Source organism: Xenopus tropicalis, chromosome 1 (genome assembly GCF_000004195.4).
Source record: "Xenopus tropicalis strain Nigerian chromosome 1, UCB_Xtro_10.0, whole genome shotgun sequence".
Classification (NCBI taxonomy): domain Eukaryota; kingdom Metazoa; phylum Chordata; class Amphibia; order Anura; family Pipidae; genus Xenopus; species Xenopus tropicalis.
The window spans coordinates 207,012,202-207,029,638 of NC_030677.2; the positions used below are offsets into that span (position 1 = coordinate 207,012,202).

Genomic DNA, 17,437 nt, shown 5'->3' on the forward strand with positions numbered 1-17,437 from the left:
TATTTATCCTGCTGTGGGTTCTGGGGTATTATACATGGAATTGGCACTGTATTTATCCTGCTGTGGGTTCTGAGTAAATTTATTTAGAAGCTTCAATTTCTGTTTCACGTTCCGTTACAAATATGTCCAATCTGAGTTCTTAATCAGAATTATAAGTTAGACAAAGACAGAATATCCAATGAACTAAACTGCATGCTCGAAGGAACGCTGCAATTTAACCCCGCACAAGCTGCTTCTAAAAGATAATACCCATTTCCCTAAATCATAGAATATTCTCCTACTCCAGACTTTATCTTTTTTGCATTTTGTTAATTTTTTTTTCAAATCCAAGCGACCTGACAAAATCATTGAGGATTTGAGAATGACATTGACAGAACAAAGCCCTAGATCACAATAGCCAAGCTCACTGCCCTGTGATAACAGATGTCACCCCTTTAGGGACCCCTTTGTGCATGGAAAGGCACCCGTGTCCCTAGCGCAGCACCCAGGACTTTTCCACTTATAAAGGCAAATCATTACACTTACACCAAAAATAAAACCAACTTTTATTATGAGGCTGCTGTAAATGTAAAGGTCGGCCAACTCTTGCGCCCTTTGTCATGAGTGATTAGCAGATTATAGCAAGGGCCCAGGCTGTGGCCTTTAATGCCATAACCCCCCTCACAGCTCCAATGTTCTTCTCCACCAGCCCATAAAGGATTTAGTTTGTCAATTAAACGGCCTTAATGTTTAGGATTCAAACATATACAGGAAGCAACTTTATATATTTCATTATAGGGAACAAGACAGACACAGACAAACAGAGTGCAACTCCTTCAGCCTAAAATCTTATTCAACTTCTTTATCATGTCGGTTTATTACACAACCTGCAGTTCTCCAGCTCTGACTGAACTACTGTTCCCAGGATCCCCTGAGGCATTCAATGGCCACCTGAAGACTGAATGCTGGGAATGTATCCTATAAAGTGTTACTGACCCCCCTCAGCTTGAATCCTATTCCTGGTCTGTGGGGAGCAATGGAACTTCCCACTGCGTGCAATTTTGGGGCCCTCATAAATAGTTAGTGATGCAAGGGCCTTCATCTGTGGGAGGGTTCTAGAGGTTAATGGAGGTTGGTTGGGCAAGGATGGTATGTGCCCGCTGCCAATATGCCTACTACACCTACTATCCCCCAGTCCCATCCCAGAGGCTATTATCCCCCCACTGCTCCTATAGGAACCATCTCTCCCTACTATACCTGCTATCCCACAGCCCCAGTCCCTTCCCAGAGGCTATTATCCCCCCACTGTTACTATAGGCACCATCTCTCCCTACTATATCTGCTATTCCACAGCCCCAGTCCCTTCCCAGAGGCTATTATCCCCCCACTGCTACTATATGCACCATATCTCCCTACTATACCTGCTATCCCACAGCCCCAGTCCCTTCCCAGAGGCTATTATCCCCCCACTGCTACTATAGGCACCATATCTCCCTACTATACCTACTATCCCACAGCCCCAGTCCCTTCCCAGAGGCTATTATCCCCCACTGCTACTATAGGCACCATCTCTCCCTACTATACCTGCTATCCCACAGCCCCAGTCCCTTCCCAGAGGCTATTATCCCCCCACTGCTACTATAGGCACCATCTCTCCCTACTATACCTGCTATCCCCCAGCCCCAGTCCCTTCCCAGAGGCTATTATCCCCCCACTGCTACTATAGGCACCATCTCTCCCTACTATACCTGCTATCCCACAGCCCCAGTCCCTTCCCAGAGGCTATTATCCCCCCACTGCTACTATAGGCACCATCTCTCCCTACTATACCTGCTATCCCACAGCCCCAGTCCCTTCCCAGAGGCTATTATCCCCCCACTGCTCCTATAGGCACCATCTCTCCCTACTATACCTGCTATCCCACAGCCCCAGTCCCTTCCCAGAGGCTATTATCCCCCCACTGTTACTATAGGCACCATCTCTCCCTACTATATCTGCTATTCCACAGCCCCAGTCCCTTCCCAGAGGCTATTATCCCCCCACTGCTACTATAGGCACCATATCTCCCTACTATACCTGCTATCCCACAGCCCCAGTCCCTTCCCAGAGGCTATTATCCCCCCACTGCTACTATAGGCACCATATCTCCCTACTATACCTACTATCCCACAGCCCCAGTCCCTTCCCAGAGGCTATTATCCCCCCACTGCTACTATAGGCACCATCTCTCCCTACTATACCTGCTATCCCACAGCCCCAGTCCCTTCCCAGAGGCTATTATCCCCCCACTGCTACTATAGGCACCATATCTCTCTACTATACCTACTATCCCACAGCCCCAGTCCCTTCCCAGAGGCTATTATCCCCCCACTGCTACTATAGGCACCATATCTCCCTACTATACCTGCTATCCCACAGCCCCAGTCCCTTCCCAGAGGCTATTATCCCCCCACTGCTACTATAGGCACCATATCTCCCTACTATACCTACTATCCCACAGCCCCAGTCCCTTCCCAGAGGCTATTATCCCCCCACTGCTACTATAGGCACCATCTCTCCCTACTATACCTGCTATCCCAGAGCCCCAGTCCCTTCCCAGAGGCTATTATCCCCCCACTGCTACTATAGGCACCATCTCTCCCTACTATACCTGCTATCCCAGAGCCCCAGTCCCTTCCCAGAGGCTATTATCCCCCCACTGCTACTATAGGCACCATCTCTCCCTACTATACCTGCTATCCCCAGCCCCAGTCCCTTCCCAGAGGCTATTATCCCCCCACTGCTACTATAGGCACCATCTCTCCCTACTATACCTGCTATCCCACAGCCCCAGTCCCTTCCCAGAGGCTATTATCCCCCCACTGCTACTATAGGCACCATCTCTCCCTACTATACCTGCTATCCCACAGCCCCAGTCCCTTCCCAGAGGGTATTATCCCCCCACTGCTACTACAGGCACCATCTCTCCCTACTATACCTGCTATCCCACAGCCCCAGTCCCTTCCCAGAGGTTATTATCCCCCCACTGCTACTATAGGCACCATCTCTCCCTACTATACCTGCTATCCGGTGGCTATTACTCCTAATTTACTACTTGCATAGACAAGATTTGGTGAATTATTTCTCTCTCTCATACCCTTTCTAGAAACAGCTGTTACTCTTTGAGGCCCCTCTATGTGCAGTGACAGAAACAGTGTCCCCTGTATTAACCCCTGTTGATCCACAAACACCCTGACATCTCTATTACTCCTCTTCAGTGTGAGCTTCAGTAATAAAATAGAGAGAGAATTAATATAGAACATTAGTAGGGTGACTGCAGTGATGACCTTGTTACACCCTGTGCGCTTTACCCACCGCCCCCGGGGGAGACTAGGACTAGAGTAGAGCAGATATAATAACAATGTCACACTTTACCCCACCAGAAACCCCATAAGGGTTATGCCCAGTACCAGAGATGCACAGAGGGGGGGGGGTTATGGAATGGCTGTGCCCCACAACACACATGGGATACTGCCAGGAGTGGGTTGGCTACTTTGCCAGTTGGCTTGCTGTGCCAGTTGGCTCCCTGTGCCCATCGGCTCCCTGTGCCCAATGGCTCCCTGTGCCCACCGGCTCCCTGTGCCCAATGGCTCCCTGTGCCAGTCAGCTCCCTGTGCCCATCAGCTCCCTGTGCCCATCGGCTCCCTGTGCCCATCGGCTCCCTGTGCCCAATGGCTCCCTGTGCCCATCAGCTCCCTGTGCCCATCAGCTCCCTGTGCCCACCGGCTCCCTGTGCCCAATGGCTCCCTGTGCCAGTCAGCTCCCTGTGCCCATCAGCTCCCTGTGCCCATCGACTCCCTGTGCCCATCAGCTCCCTATGCCAGTCGGCTCCCTGTGCCCATCAGCTCCCTGTGCCCATCAGCTCCCTGTGCCCATCAGCTCCCTGTGCCCATCGTCTCCCTGTGCCCATCGTCTCCCTGTGCCCATCAGCTCCCTGTGCCCATCAGCTCCCTTTGCCAGTCGGCTCCTTACCTCTTGATGTAGTTTCTCCCATACAGGATCTGTTGCAGCAAGGTCACCAGGGCAAAGGCGCAGATGAAAATGAAGAGCAAAGTTCTGTTGCCCAGCAAATCCCTGCCCCCGGATGGGTCGGCGTACCCCATGGTGAGGGCACCCCCCCTCCCACCCCCCAGTCAAAGCAAGACTGTCAGCGGAGGGCAATTCTCTCTATAGCTGCACCATGTCCTTGGGAATCACAGGTTTAGCCCCCTGGCCAGACTCCTCCATGATCCAGAGCACAAGTGGCCCCATTGTGCCGCCCGCCCGCCTGTGCCCCACTGACCAGTTTCCAGGGTAAAGTTTCCAGCAGCCCAAGACGTGGGGAACATGTAAATCCAGCCAGTTCTCCCCCCACTTCATGCAGCTCAGTGACAGCCCCTTCCCTTCCTTCCCACCTCCTCCTCCTCCTCCTCTGCTGCCAAATCCAGCCTGATGGTCCAGCTGCCTATAGTGGGGCACATATACATGCACGGAATGCCAGGCTGTGCCCATGCCCTATGCCTGCCTATGGCAGCCTGACCCCCCTGCCATTGCACACACAGACGTGACTGGGGGGGGTGGAGGAGGGCCAGGATCTGGCTGCGCTCGGCTCTCCCTCATTGTCTGTCTCCCAGCGATCACTGCTTTATGGCTAATGTGTTCCCCTGAGTAAGCACAGCCAAGGTCACTGTGTGTAGAGGCTGAAGGACATCGCTGCTGGGGGCTGGATCACTGCAGCATCTGCTGGGGAAGGGGCCCCCCTGCACCCACTGCTAAAGCCCTGCTAGGGGACAAGGGGGTCAGATATTCTACCAACAGGGCCACAATGAGGATCAGACACACAGGGTATTTATATTACACACCACTATATGATTCATACCCACTCCTGACCCAATGGAGCTTACAATCTAATTTCCCTTGCACCAATTACCCAGGATGTTTCTGCATGGTGGGGCAAAACCAACAGAGGTAGAACTAAAAACCTGGGCAGAATGATGAGCAATGCACATTCCATTCCCAATGCTATAGTAAATAAATACATTCTTTTCTTGTAGATTGTAAGCTCTTTTGGGCAGGGCTCTCTTCACCTCCTGTATCGGTTATTGATTGCTTTATATGTTACTCCTTGTAGAGTGTAAGCTGTTTTGGACAGGGCTCTCTTCCCCTCTTGTATCGGTTACTGATTGCTTTATATGTTACTCCTTGTAGATTGTAAGCTCTTTTGGGCAGGGCTCTCTTCCCCTCTTGTATTGGTTACTGATTGCTTTATATGTTACTCCTTGTAGATTGTAAGCTGTTTTGGACAGGGCTCTCTTCCCCTCTTGTATCGGTTACTGATTGCTTTATATGTTACTCCTTGTAGATTGTAAGCTCTTTTGGGCAGGGCTCTCTTCCCCTCTTGTATCGGTTACTGATTGCTTTATATGTTACTCCTTGTAGATTGTAAGCTCTTTTGGGCAGGGCTCTCTTCCCCTCTTGTATCGGTTACTGATTGCTTTATATGTTACTCCTTGTAGATTGTAAGCTCTTTTGGGCAGGGCTCCCTTCCCCTCCTGTATCGGTTACTGATTGCTTTATATGTTACTCCTTGTAGATTGTAAGCTCTTTTGGGCAGGGCTCCCTTCCCCTCCTGTATCGGTTACTGATTGCTTTATATGTTACTCCTTGTAGAGTGTAAGCTCTTTTGGGCAGGGCTCCCTTCCCCTCCTGTATCGGTTACTGATTGCTTTATATGTTACTCCTTGTAGATTGTAAGCTCTTTTGGGCAGGGCTCCCTTCCCCTCCTGTATCGGTTATTGGTTGCTTTATATGTTACTCCTTGTAGATTGTAAGCTCTTTTGGGCAGGGCTCTCTTCCCCTCTTGTATCGGTTATTGGTTGCTTTATATGTTACTCCTTGTAGATTGTAAGCTCTTTTGGGCAGGGCTCCCTTCCCCTCCTGTATCGGTTATTGGTTGCTTTATATGTTACTCCTTGTAGAGTGTAAGCTCTTTTGGGCAGGGCTCCCTTCCCCTCCTGTATCGGTTACTGATTGCTTTATATGTTACTCCTTGTAGAGTGTAAGCTCTTTTGGGCAGGGCTCTCTTCCCCTCTTGTATCGGTTACTGATTGCTTTATATGTTACTCCTTGTAGATTGTAAGCTCTTTTGGGCAGGGCTCTCTTCCCCTCCTGTATCGGTTACTGATTGCTTTATATGTTACTCCTTGTAGAGTGTAAGCTCTTTTGGGCAGGGCTCCCTTCCCCTCCTGTATTGGTTACTGATTGCTTTATATGTTACTCTGTATGCCCAATGTATGAAACCCACTTATTGTACAGCGCTGCGGGATATGTTGGCGCTTTATAAATAAATGTTAATAATAATAATTCCTTTCCTAATGCTATGGTAAATAAATAAGCCCGGCATCTCCTGATGACTTTCGGCTACCAGAGGCTGCTGGGAATTGTTCCTCATCGCATCTGATCTAAGGCTTATGGGTTGGGTGCCAAAGCTTTTATTTCTTAGTTTGTGGGTCCTTTCCAGCCTGGGGCCCAAAGTCTCTGACTGGCTGGTTATACTCATGGAGGCTAGGGCCCCTCAAGCATATACTTTGGGGCCCCCTGTGGTTTGTTCCACCACTGACCGATACCAATAAACCAATGAGAAATGCACTGACATTTAATAATGAAAAGGATAGAGAGCCGGCAATGCTGTGCATTCTAACAGGCCCAGACTGGGAGTCACAATAGGCCCTGGCATTTCAACTACACAGAGGCACAAACACATACCTCCCAACATTTGAAAAATGAGAAGAGGGACAAAAAGATTCGGTGCGCGCAGCGCGGCAATTTTTCGACGACGCCCACTTTTGTGACCACACCCCAATTACCACACCCCATCCATTTTTTTTTTCAAAAAATTCTCCTTTTATATAGTAGAAATGGCAGGATCAGACGCAAATGTGCTATACCCTCATACTGTACTACCTAAGGAAAACAATATAGCAACTCCTACATATAAAATACAAATATAGAGAGAAGGCAGTGAGTTATTAGTGAGTTATAACTATCTACTAGTTTTCCCCCCCATACACAGTGCCCCCAATAGCCTAAAAGACAGTACTACCCATACACAGTGCCCCCATACACAATGCCCCCCATAGAAAGTGCCCCCATACACAGTGCCCCGAATTGAGACAGTCTACCCCATACACAGTGCCCCGAATTGAGACAGTCTCCCCCATACACAGTGCCCCCAATTGAGACAGTTCCCCCATACACAGTGCCCCCAATTGAGACAGTCCCCCCATACACAGTGCCCCCAATTGAGACAGTCCCACCCCATACACAGTGCCCCCAATTGAGACAGTCCCACCCCATACACAGTACCCCCAATTGAGACAGTGCCCCCCATACACAGTGCCCCCAATTGAGACAGGCCCACCCCATACACAGTGCCCCCAATTGAGACAGTCCCACCCCAAACACAGTGCCCCCAATTGAGACAGTCCCACCCCATACACAGTACCCCCAATTGAGACAGTCCCACCCCATACACAGTGCCCCCAATTGAGACAGTGCCCCCCCATACACAGTGCCCCCAACTGAGACAGTCCCCCCATAAACAGTGCCCCCAATTGAGACAGTTCCCCCATACACAGTGCCCCCAATTGAGACAGTCCCCCATACACAGTGCCCCCAATTGAGACAGTCCCCCCATACACAGTGCCCCCAATTGAGACAGTCCCCCCCGAAAAAAGTGCCCCAATTGAGACAGTCCCCCCCATACACCTTGCCCCCAATTGAGACAGTCCCCCCCGAAAAAAGGGCCCCAATTGAGACACTCCCCCCATACACAATGCCCCCAATTGAGACAGTCCCCCCCGAAAAAAGTGCCCAATTGAGACAGTCCCCCCCATACACCTTGCCCCCAATTGAGACAGTCCCCCCCAAAAACAGTGCCCCCAATTGAGACAGTCCCCCAAAAACAGTGCCCCCAATTGAGACAGTCCCCCATACACAGTGCCCCCAATAGGGACAGCCCCCCCATACACAGTGCCCCCAATAGAGACAGCCCCCCCATACACAGTGCCCCCAATAGAGACAGCCCCCCCATACACAGTGCCCCCAATAGAGACAGCCCCCCCATACACAGCGCCCCCAATAGAGACAGCCCCCCCATACACAGTGCCCCCAAAAGAGACAGCCCCCCCCCATACACAGTGCCCCCAATAGAGACAGCCCCCCCCATACACAGCGCTCCCTTCATCTTCTTCGTCCCCAGCGGCTCCTCGGTGTATGCGGCTCCTTCTGCGGCGGTCCCAGGCCCTTTTATAAGGTTGTGCTCGTGCGTAATGACGTCACCCGTGCGTAAGGGCGCAACCTTATAAAAGTACCTGGGACCGCCGCAGAAGGAGCCGCATACACCGAGGAGCCGCTGGGGAAGAAGGAGCGCCAACGCATCGCGCTGTCCAGGGTAAGTCAATGAATGTTCCGCATTTCCGTAATAAATTCGGAACTATCCGGGACAGCGGGATGCGCTATAGAAAGCGGGACTGTCCCGCGGAAAGCTGGGACAGTTGGGAGGTATGCAAACAGCACCCCCCAGCCCAATAAATAGTGACTGTCTGTGGCACCTTACAGCCCCCCTGGCATTCCCAGTACCCAGAGGCACAAACAGCCCCCCCAGTCCAATAAATAGTGACTGTCTGTGGCACCTTACAGCCCCCCTGGCATTCCCAGTACCCAGAGGCACAAACAGCCCCCCCCCCAGCCCAATAAATAGTGACTGTCTGTGGCACCTTACAGCCCCCCTGGCATTCCCAGTACCCAGAGGCACAAACAGCCCCCCCCCCCCGCCCAATAAATAGTGACTGTCTGTGGCACCTTACAGCCCCCCTGGCATTCCCAGTACCCAGAGGCACAAACAGCCCCCCCAGCCCCAATAAATAGTGACTGTCTGTGGCACCTTACAGCCCCCCTGGCATTCCCAGTACCCAGAGGCACAAACAGCCCCCCCAGCCCAATAAATAGTGACTGTCTGTGGCCACCTTACAGCCCCCCTGGCATTCCCAGTACCCAGAGGCACAAACAGCCCCCCAGCCCAATAAATAGTGACTGTCTGTGGCACCTTACAGCCCCCCTGGCATTCCCAGTACCCAGAGGCACAAACAGCCCCCCAGCCCAATAAATAGTGACTGTCTGTGGCACCTTACAGCCCCCCTGGCATTCCCAGTACCCAGAGGCACAAACAGCCCCCCCAGCCCAATAAATAGTGACTGTCTGTGGCACCTTACAGCCCCCCTGGCATTCCCAGTACCCAGAGGCACAAACAGCCCCCCCAGCCAATAAATAGTGACTGTCTGTGGCACCTTACAGCCCCCCTGGCATTCCCAGTACCCAGAGGCACAAACAGCCCCCCAGCCCAATAAATAGTGACTGTCTGTGGCACCTTACAGCCCCCCTGGCATTCCCAGTACCCAGAGGCACAAACAGCCCCCCAGCCCAATAAATAGTGACTGTCTGTGGCACCTTACAGCCCCCTGGCATTCCCAGTACCCAGAGGCACAAACAGCCCCCCCCCCAGCCCAATAAATAGTGACTGTCTGTGGCACCTTACAGCCCCCTGGCATTCCCAGTACCCAGAGGCACAAACAGCCCCCCCCCAGCCCAATAAATAGTGACTGTCTGTGGCACCTTACAGCCCCCCCGGCATTCCCAGTACCCAGAGGCACAAACAGCCCCCCCCAGCCCAATAAATAGTGACTGTCTGTGGCACCTTACAGCCCCCCTGGCATTCCCAGTACCCAGAGGCACAAACAGCCCCCCCCAGCCCAATAAATAGTGACTGTCTGTGGCACCTTACAGCCCCCCTGGCATTCCCAGTACCCAGAGGCACAAACAGCCCCCCCAGCCCAATAAATAGTGACTGTCTGTGGCACCTTACAGCCCCCCTGGCATTCCCAGTACCCAGAGGCACAAACAGCCCCCCCCAGCCCAATAAATAGTGACTGTCTGTGGCACCTTACAGCCCCCCTGGCATTCCCAGTACCCAGAGGCACAAACAGCCCCCCAGCCCAATAAATAGTGACTGTCTGTGGCACCTTACAGCCCCCTGGCATTCCCAGTACCCAGAGGCACAAACAGCCCCCCCAGCCCAATAAATAGTGACTGTCTGTGGCAGCTTACAGCCCCCCTGGCATTCCCAGTACCCAGAGGCACAAACAGCCCCCCCAGCCCAATAAATACTGACTGTCTGTGGCACCTTACAGCCCCCCTGGCATTCCCAGTACCCAGAGGCACAAACAGGCCCCCCCCAGCCCAATAAATAGTGACTGTCTGTGGCACCTTACAGCCCCCCTGGCATTCCCAGTACCCAGAGGCACAAACAGCCCCCCCTAGCCCAATAAATAGTGAGTGTCTGTGGCACCTTACAGCCCCCCCAGACCAATAAATAGTGACTGTCTATGGAATCTTACAGCCCCCCTGGCATTTGCCAGTACCCACAGATTGCCAGTCCTGCTGTTGAAAATCTGGTTTGACAGTCTGGTAGCCACATCTTTGGCCACTGGCCCAGAAGCATGTGTGCACTCTTTCAAGGAGACAGCATTCTGTGGCATGGCTCCCACTCCCTAAGGCATTATATACATAGGTATGGAACCTGTTATCCAGAATGCTCGGGAGCTGGGGTTTTCCGGATAAGGGGTCCTTCTTTAATTTGGATCTCCATATCAAGTCTACTGAAAAATGATTTAAACATCAATTAAACCTAATAAGATTGTTCTGCCCCCAATAAGGGGTAATTATATCTTAGTTGGGATCAAGTACAGGTACTGTTTTATTATTACAGAGAAAAGGGAATCATTTAACCATGAAATAAACCCAATAGGGCTGTTCTGCCCCAATAAGGGGTAATTATATCTTAGTTGGGATCAAGTACAGGTACTGTTTTATTATTACAGAGAAAAGGGAATCATTTAACCATGAAATAAACCCAATAGGGCTGTTCTGCCCCAATAAGGGGTAATTATATCTTAGTTGGGATCAAGTACAGGTACTGTTTTATTATTACAGAGAAAAGGGAATCATTTAACCATGAAATAAACCCAATAGGGCTGTTCTGCCCCAATAAGGGGTAATTATATCTTAGTTGGGATCAAGTACAGGTACTGTTTTATTATTACAGAGAAAAGGGAATCATTTAACCATGAAATAAACCCAATAGGGCTGTTCTGCCCCCAATAAGGGGTAATTATATCTTAGTTGGGATCAAGTACAGGTACTGTTTTATTATTACAGAGAAAAGGGAATCATTTAACCATTAAATAAACCCAATAGGGCTATTCTGCCCCAATAAGGGGTAATTATATCTTAGTTGGGATCAAGTACAGGTACTGTTTTATTATTACAGAGAAAAGGGAATCATTTGAATTATTAGCTTGTAAGAAATGACCTTACAGAGTTTCCAGATAACAGATCCCATATCTGTGACCCCTGCTTGCTCCTTACTGCCTTTCCCCTGACTATTAGCCCGGCCTCTGACTTACTGGCCGCTGTGCCGGGGACCCCTGCCCTGAGGCCACATACAGTACATTACTGACAATAATGATCCCCGCCCGTGTCAGGCGCTATCTCACCCCATCGCCAGTGCTGTGAGTGCCTTACATAACGTGCCATTCAGACCCTCGCCCGCGTTCCGCTCTCAGCATGTAATTGCCCCACTGTACGCAGCGCCCTGCACACTGGCCGAGCCCCGGCCGCTCACAAAGCCCCCATTGTGCTCGTATAGAGGAAGGGAATGCGGCTCAATAGGGACCCCCCCTCACAGTCTCTCCCATAATAGAAGTTTAAGGAGATTTAATATTCTAAACTGTAATATTACAGACCTGGCACAACCCTTAAAAATAAAGAACCCCCGAATTATGTACATACATCCCCCCAAAAGGAATAACAAAAATAAAATGTAATAATAAAACTAAAAGTCACAGTGCACACAAACAAGCCAAGGCACACATACATGCTAGGCTCCATCAGCCAATGAATGGACAGAGTTCTGCCTTTTGCTCCCACACTACTTCCTGTTACAGTTAGAGCTGCATCACTTCCTGTCAGCTGATCTCTGAGGGAGCACACAGCCCATCACTAAATGGCGGCTCAAGGGAAAGGATGTAAAAGGGCAATATTTACTGATATATATATTCCAGTTTGGGGAGATTCTTTAATAGGCCACTTAATATGATATAAACTGTCTGTTGGTGACGTATTCATTCTGGGGGTGTAGTTTCCCTTTAAAGGCGTGGTTCACATTTAAGTTAACTTTTTTATAGAATGGCCAATCCTAAGCAACTTTTCAATTGGTCTTCATTATATATTTGTTATAGTTTTTGAATTATTTCCCTCCTTCTTCTAACACTTTGGAGCTTTCCAATGGGGGTCACTGACCCCGGCAGCCAAAATCTATTGCTCTGTGAGGCACCAGTTTTATTGTTATTGTTACTTTATAGTACTTATTTTTCTATTCAAATCCCCTATACATAAATCAGTGTTTCAGTCATACTGCACTACACCCTGGTTACTAAGGTAATTTGGCCTAGCAACCAAATAGCTGCTGAATAAATAATAATACAAAACAATTGCAAATAATAAAAAATGAAGACCAATTGCAAATTTTCTCTCTCTACGTCATTTTAGTTAACTCAAAGGTGAACAACCCCTTTAATCCTCCTTATTTCTTAAGCTCCTCCTCACTTCCTGTCAGATCTGCATGTTTCAGCCAATGAACAACGGGCAATTTTGTCCATACCGCCCAAACGTGTAGGCATGTAGGTCACCTAAAAGATGGGCAATTTCTTCTCTTCACTTGCTCAGCTTCTTATCAGTAAGCCCTGCTCATGTTGAACAATAGCGTTCTAAAGAGCAAGAATGGCAGCCCATTGATGCAATCTTTGCCCAATGGTTTGTATATAGGGGTGCCCCCTGTTGCTGGTGGCCTGCATGGAGAAGGGGCTGGGCAACGGTGAAAGGGGTGTTACTAGGAGAGGAGGGGCTGTAAAGTTGAAGGGGCGGGGCTGAGTGCCCCATTATGATATATGTAAGCGCTGTAGCCCCCTCCCCATGCTGCTTTATCACAGTGGAAGTGCTGGGAAGGCGCCAAGGCCGGGGGATGGGGAGGATGTATAAGATTAGATGCTGATCTACAAATTAATGGTATGGCCGACTTCCAAGTCACTTTCCGGAAAGACTATATTTTTATAGATCCCTTCGTCTCTCGGCACCTTCTGAGTGTTTGGGCCAAAATCTCCCACCATTTAAGGACTGAGCTGCTCCAGTCTGAGCCGACCATTATTAGTCTGTAGCTGCTTGTCTATTCCCTGTATAAACCTGCCCACGGTCAGTATTAGTACAGTCAGGGGGCGGGGCTCTACCTTTATTCCTTTCTCTTTGTATCAGTCATATATTATATATAATTGGTATTCTATTAACCATCATAATATATCATTGGTTTTCTATTAGCCTCCATTGTTCTCTGCTGGCTAGTTACAACTTTCCTTGTTGCCCATAGTCCCCCTGTAGTGTTATTATTATTATTATTAACATTTATTTATAAAGCGCCAACATATCCCGCAGCGCTGTACAATAAGTGGGTTACATACATTGGGCATACAGAGTAACATATAAAGCAATCAGTAACCGATACAGGAGGGGAAGGGAGCCCTGCCCAAAAGAGCTTACACTCTACAAGGAGTAACATATAAAGCAATCAGTAACCGATACAAGAGGGGAAGAGAGCCCTGCCCAAAAGAGCTTACACTCTACAAGGAGTAACATATAAAGCAATCAGTAACCGATACAAGAGGTGAAGAGAGCCCTGCCCAAAAGAGCTTACACTCTACAAGGAGTAACATATAAAGCAATCAGTAACCAATACAGGAGGGGAAGGGAGCCCTGCCCAAAAGAGCTTACACTCTACAAGGAGTAACATATAAAGCAATCAATAACCGATACAAGAGGGGAAGGGAGCCCTGCCCAAAAGAGCTTACACTCTACAAGGAGTAACATATAAAGCAATCAGTAACCGATACAAGAGGGGAAGGGAGCCCTGCCCAAAAGAGCTTACACTCTACAAGGAGTAACATATAACGCAATCAGTAACCGATACAGGAGGGGAAGAGAGCCCTGCCCAAAAGAGCTTACACTCTACAAGGAGAAACATATAAAGCAACCAATAACCGATACAGGAGGGGAAGAGAGCCCTGCCCAAAAGAGCTTACACTCTACAAGGAGAAACATATAAAGCAACCAATAACCGATACAGGAGGGGAAGAGAGCCCTGCCCAAAAGAGCTTACACTCTACAAGGAGAAACATATAAAGCAACCAATAACCGATACAGGAGGGGAAGAGAGCCCTGCCCAAAAGAGCTTACAATCTACAAGGAGTAACATATAAAGCAATCAATAACCGATACAAGAGGGGAAGAGAGCCCTGCCCAAAAGAGCTTACACTCTACAAGGAGAAACATATAAAGCAACCAATAACCGATACAGGAGGGGAAGAGAGCCCTGCCCAAAAGAGCTTACAATCTACAAGGAGTAACATATAAAGCAATCAATAACCGATACAAGAGGGGAAGAGAGCCCTGCCCAAAAGAGCTTACACTCTACAAGGAGTAACATATAAAGCAATCAGTAACCGATACAAGAGGTGAAGAGAGCCCTGCCCAAAAGAGCTTACACTCTACAAGGAGTAACATATAAAGCAATCAATAACCGATACAAGAGGGGAAGGGAGCCCTGCCCAAAAGAGCTTACACTCTACAAGGAGTAACATATAAAGCAATCAGTAACCGATACAAGAGGGGAAGAGAGCCCTGCCCAAAAGAGCTTACACTCTACAAGGAGTAACATATAAAGCAATCAGTAACCGATACAAGAGGTGAAGAGAGCCCTGCCCAAAAGAGCTTACACTCTACAAGGAGTAACATATAAAGCAATCAGTAACCAATACAGGAGGGGAAGGGAGCCCTGCCCAAAAGAGCTTACACTCTACAAGGAGTAACATATAAAGCAATCAATAACCGATACAAGAGGGGAAGGGAGCCCTGCCCAAAAGAGCTTACACTCTACAAGGAGTAACATATAAAGCAATCAGTAACCGATACAAGAGGGGAAGGGAGCCCTGCCCAAAAGAGCTTACACTCTACAAGGAGTAACATATAAAGCAATCAGTAACCGATACAGGAGGGGAAGAGAGCCCTGCCCAAAAGAGCTTACACTCTACAAGGAGAAACATATAAAGCAACCAATAACCGATACAGGAGGGGAAGAGAGCCCTGCCCAAAAGAGCTTACAATCTACAAGGAGTAACATATAAAGCAATCAATAACCGATACAAGAGGGGAAGAGAGCCCTGCCCAAAAGAGCTTACAATCTACAAGGAGTAACATATAAAGCAATCAGTAACCGATACAAGAGGGGAAGAGAGCCCTGCCCAAAAGAGCTTACAATCTACAAGGAGTAACATATAAAGCAATCAATAACCGATACAAGAGGGGAAGAGAGCCCTGCCCAAAAGAGCTTACACTCTACAAGGAGAAACATATAAAGCAACCAATAACCGATACAGGAGGGGAAGAGAGCCCTGCCCAAAAGAGCTTACAATCTACAAGGAGTAACATATAAAGCAACCAATAACCGATACAGGAGGGGAAGAGAGCCCTGCCCAAAAGAGCTTACACTCTACAAGGAGTAACATATAAAGCAATCAGTAACCGATACAGGAGGGGAAGGGAGCCCTGCCCAAAAGAGCTTACACTCTACAAGGAGTAACATATAAAGCAATCAGTAACCGATACAGGAGGGGAAGGGAGCCCTGCCCAAAAGAGCTTACAATCTACAAGGAGTAACATATAAAGCAATCAATAACCGATACAAGAGGGGAAGAGAGCCCTGCCCAAAAGAGCTTACACTCTACAAGGAGTAACATATAAAGCAACCAATAACCGATACAGGAGGGGAAGGGAGCCCTGCCCAAAAGAGCTTACAGTCTACAATCTTTGTATATCTTACACAACTCTTTTTATCTCTCAAATGGGGGTCACTGACCCCGGCAGCCGACAAACTATTTCTCTGTAAGGCTACAATTTTATTGTTTTTGTCACTTTTTATAGCTTATGTTTCTATTCAGATCCTCTCCTATTCACAGACCAGTCACTCATTCAAACTGCATCCTGGTTACTAAGTTAATTTGGACCCTAGCAACCAGATAGCTGCTGAACAAAAAGTGAAATAACTAAAAAAACTACAAATTATAAAAAACAAAGACCAACTGCAAAATTTCTCAGAATATTACCCTCTACATTATACTAAAAGTTAACTCAAAGGTGACCAACCTGTTTAAAGGTACCAGGACTGGCTATTTGCCAACATAGCCTCCCCTATAAAGTGTACCGCTTAAGGCAAGATTTTTTAAAAATGCCATTGGTTTAAAGGGCAACTACAACCCTAGCAAAATTATGGCAGATGTTATGAGTATTATGACACAGGGCTGCTTTACTAACCCACATTTACAGCAGCCCCGTACCCCTCTTCTCTCCCCTACCCTTTAGCTGTCAATAACAAACCCAATTGTTACAGGAATTCTAATAATAATTAGTAGGTTTTGGGCAGCTTTGTAGTTTGCACCCACAAGGAGTCTCTTTGCAAGGTTGGCTGTGGAAAGTGCAGCTTTTGCCCCATCTAGTGGGCACTGTGCAGAATGCAAGAAGAGGAAAGTGCCTCATTCTAGAAGTAGGGAAAGTGTTGGTTGGTATTGAATTACAAGTGTGGGAGCTGCCAACAGCAAACAGAACCCCTCAGTGACTGCTAATATCCTTATCATTTACAGTAGGGGGTACATTATCCCTTATAATACATGAGTGATACTCAGAGTTCCCTGTATAACTCAGCCTGCAGCCTTGTGCCTTTATATGGGGGGCACAGACCCCTCAGTGACTGCTAATATCCTTATCATTTACAGTAGGGGGTACATTATCCCTTATAATACATGAGTGATACTCAGAGTTCCCTGTATAACTCAGCCTGCAGCCTTGTGCCTTTATATGGGCACAGAACCCCTCAGTGACTGCTAATATCCTTATCATTTACAGTAGGGGGTACATTATCCCTTATAATACATGAGTGATACTCAGAGTTCCCTGTATAACTCAGCCTACAGCCTTGTGCCTTTATATGGGCACAGAAGCCCTCAGTGACTGCTAATATCCTTATCATTTACAGTAGGGGGTACATTATCCCTTATAATACATGAGTGATACTCAGAGTTCCCTGTATAACTCAGCCTGCAGCCTTGTGCCTTTATATGGGCACAGAACCCCTCAGTGACTGCTAATATCCTTATCATTTACAGTAGGGGGTACATTATCCCTTATAATACATGAGTGATACTCAGAGTTCCCTGTATAACTC

The 17,437-nt window shown here is 48.4% G+C and overlaps 1 protein-coding gene across 3 annotated transcripts in view; it reads right to left on the reverse strand.

Moving 5' to 3' along the window:
* Positions 1-4,656, reverse strand: part of st8sia5 (ST8 alpha-N-acetyl-neuraminide alpha-2,8-sialyltransferase 5) — a 35,044-nt gene extending 30,388 nt beyond the window's left edge. Inside the window, exon 1 of one of the 3 annotated variants that reach the window (XM_012956876.3) lies at positions 3,991-4,656. In XM_012956876.3, the coding sequence (XP_012812330.1) occupies positions 3,991-4,121 (131 nt within the window). In that variant the 5' untranslated portion in view covers positions 4,122-4,656. 3 annotated transcript variants of the gene reach the window in all.
* Positions 4,657-17,437: the final 12,781 nt, after the last annotated feature.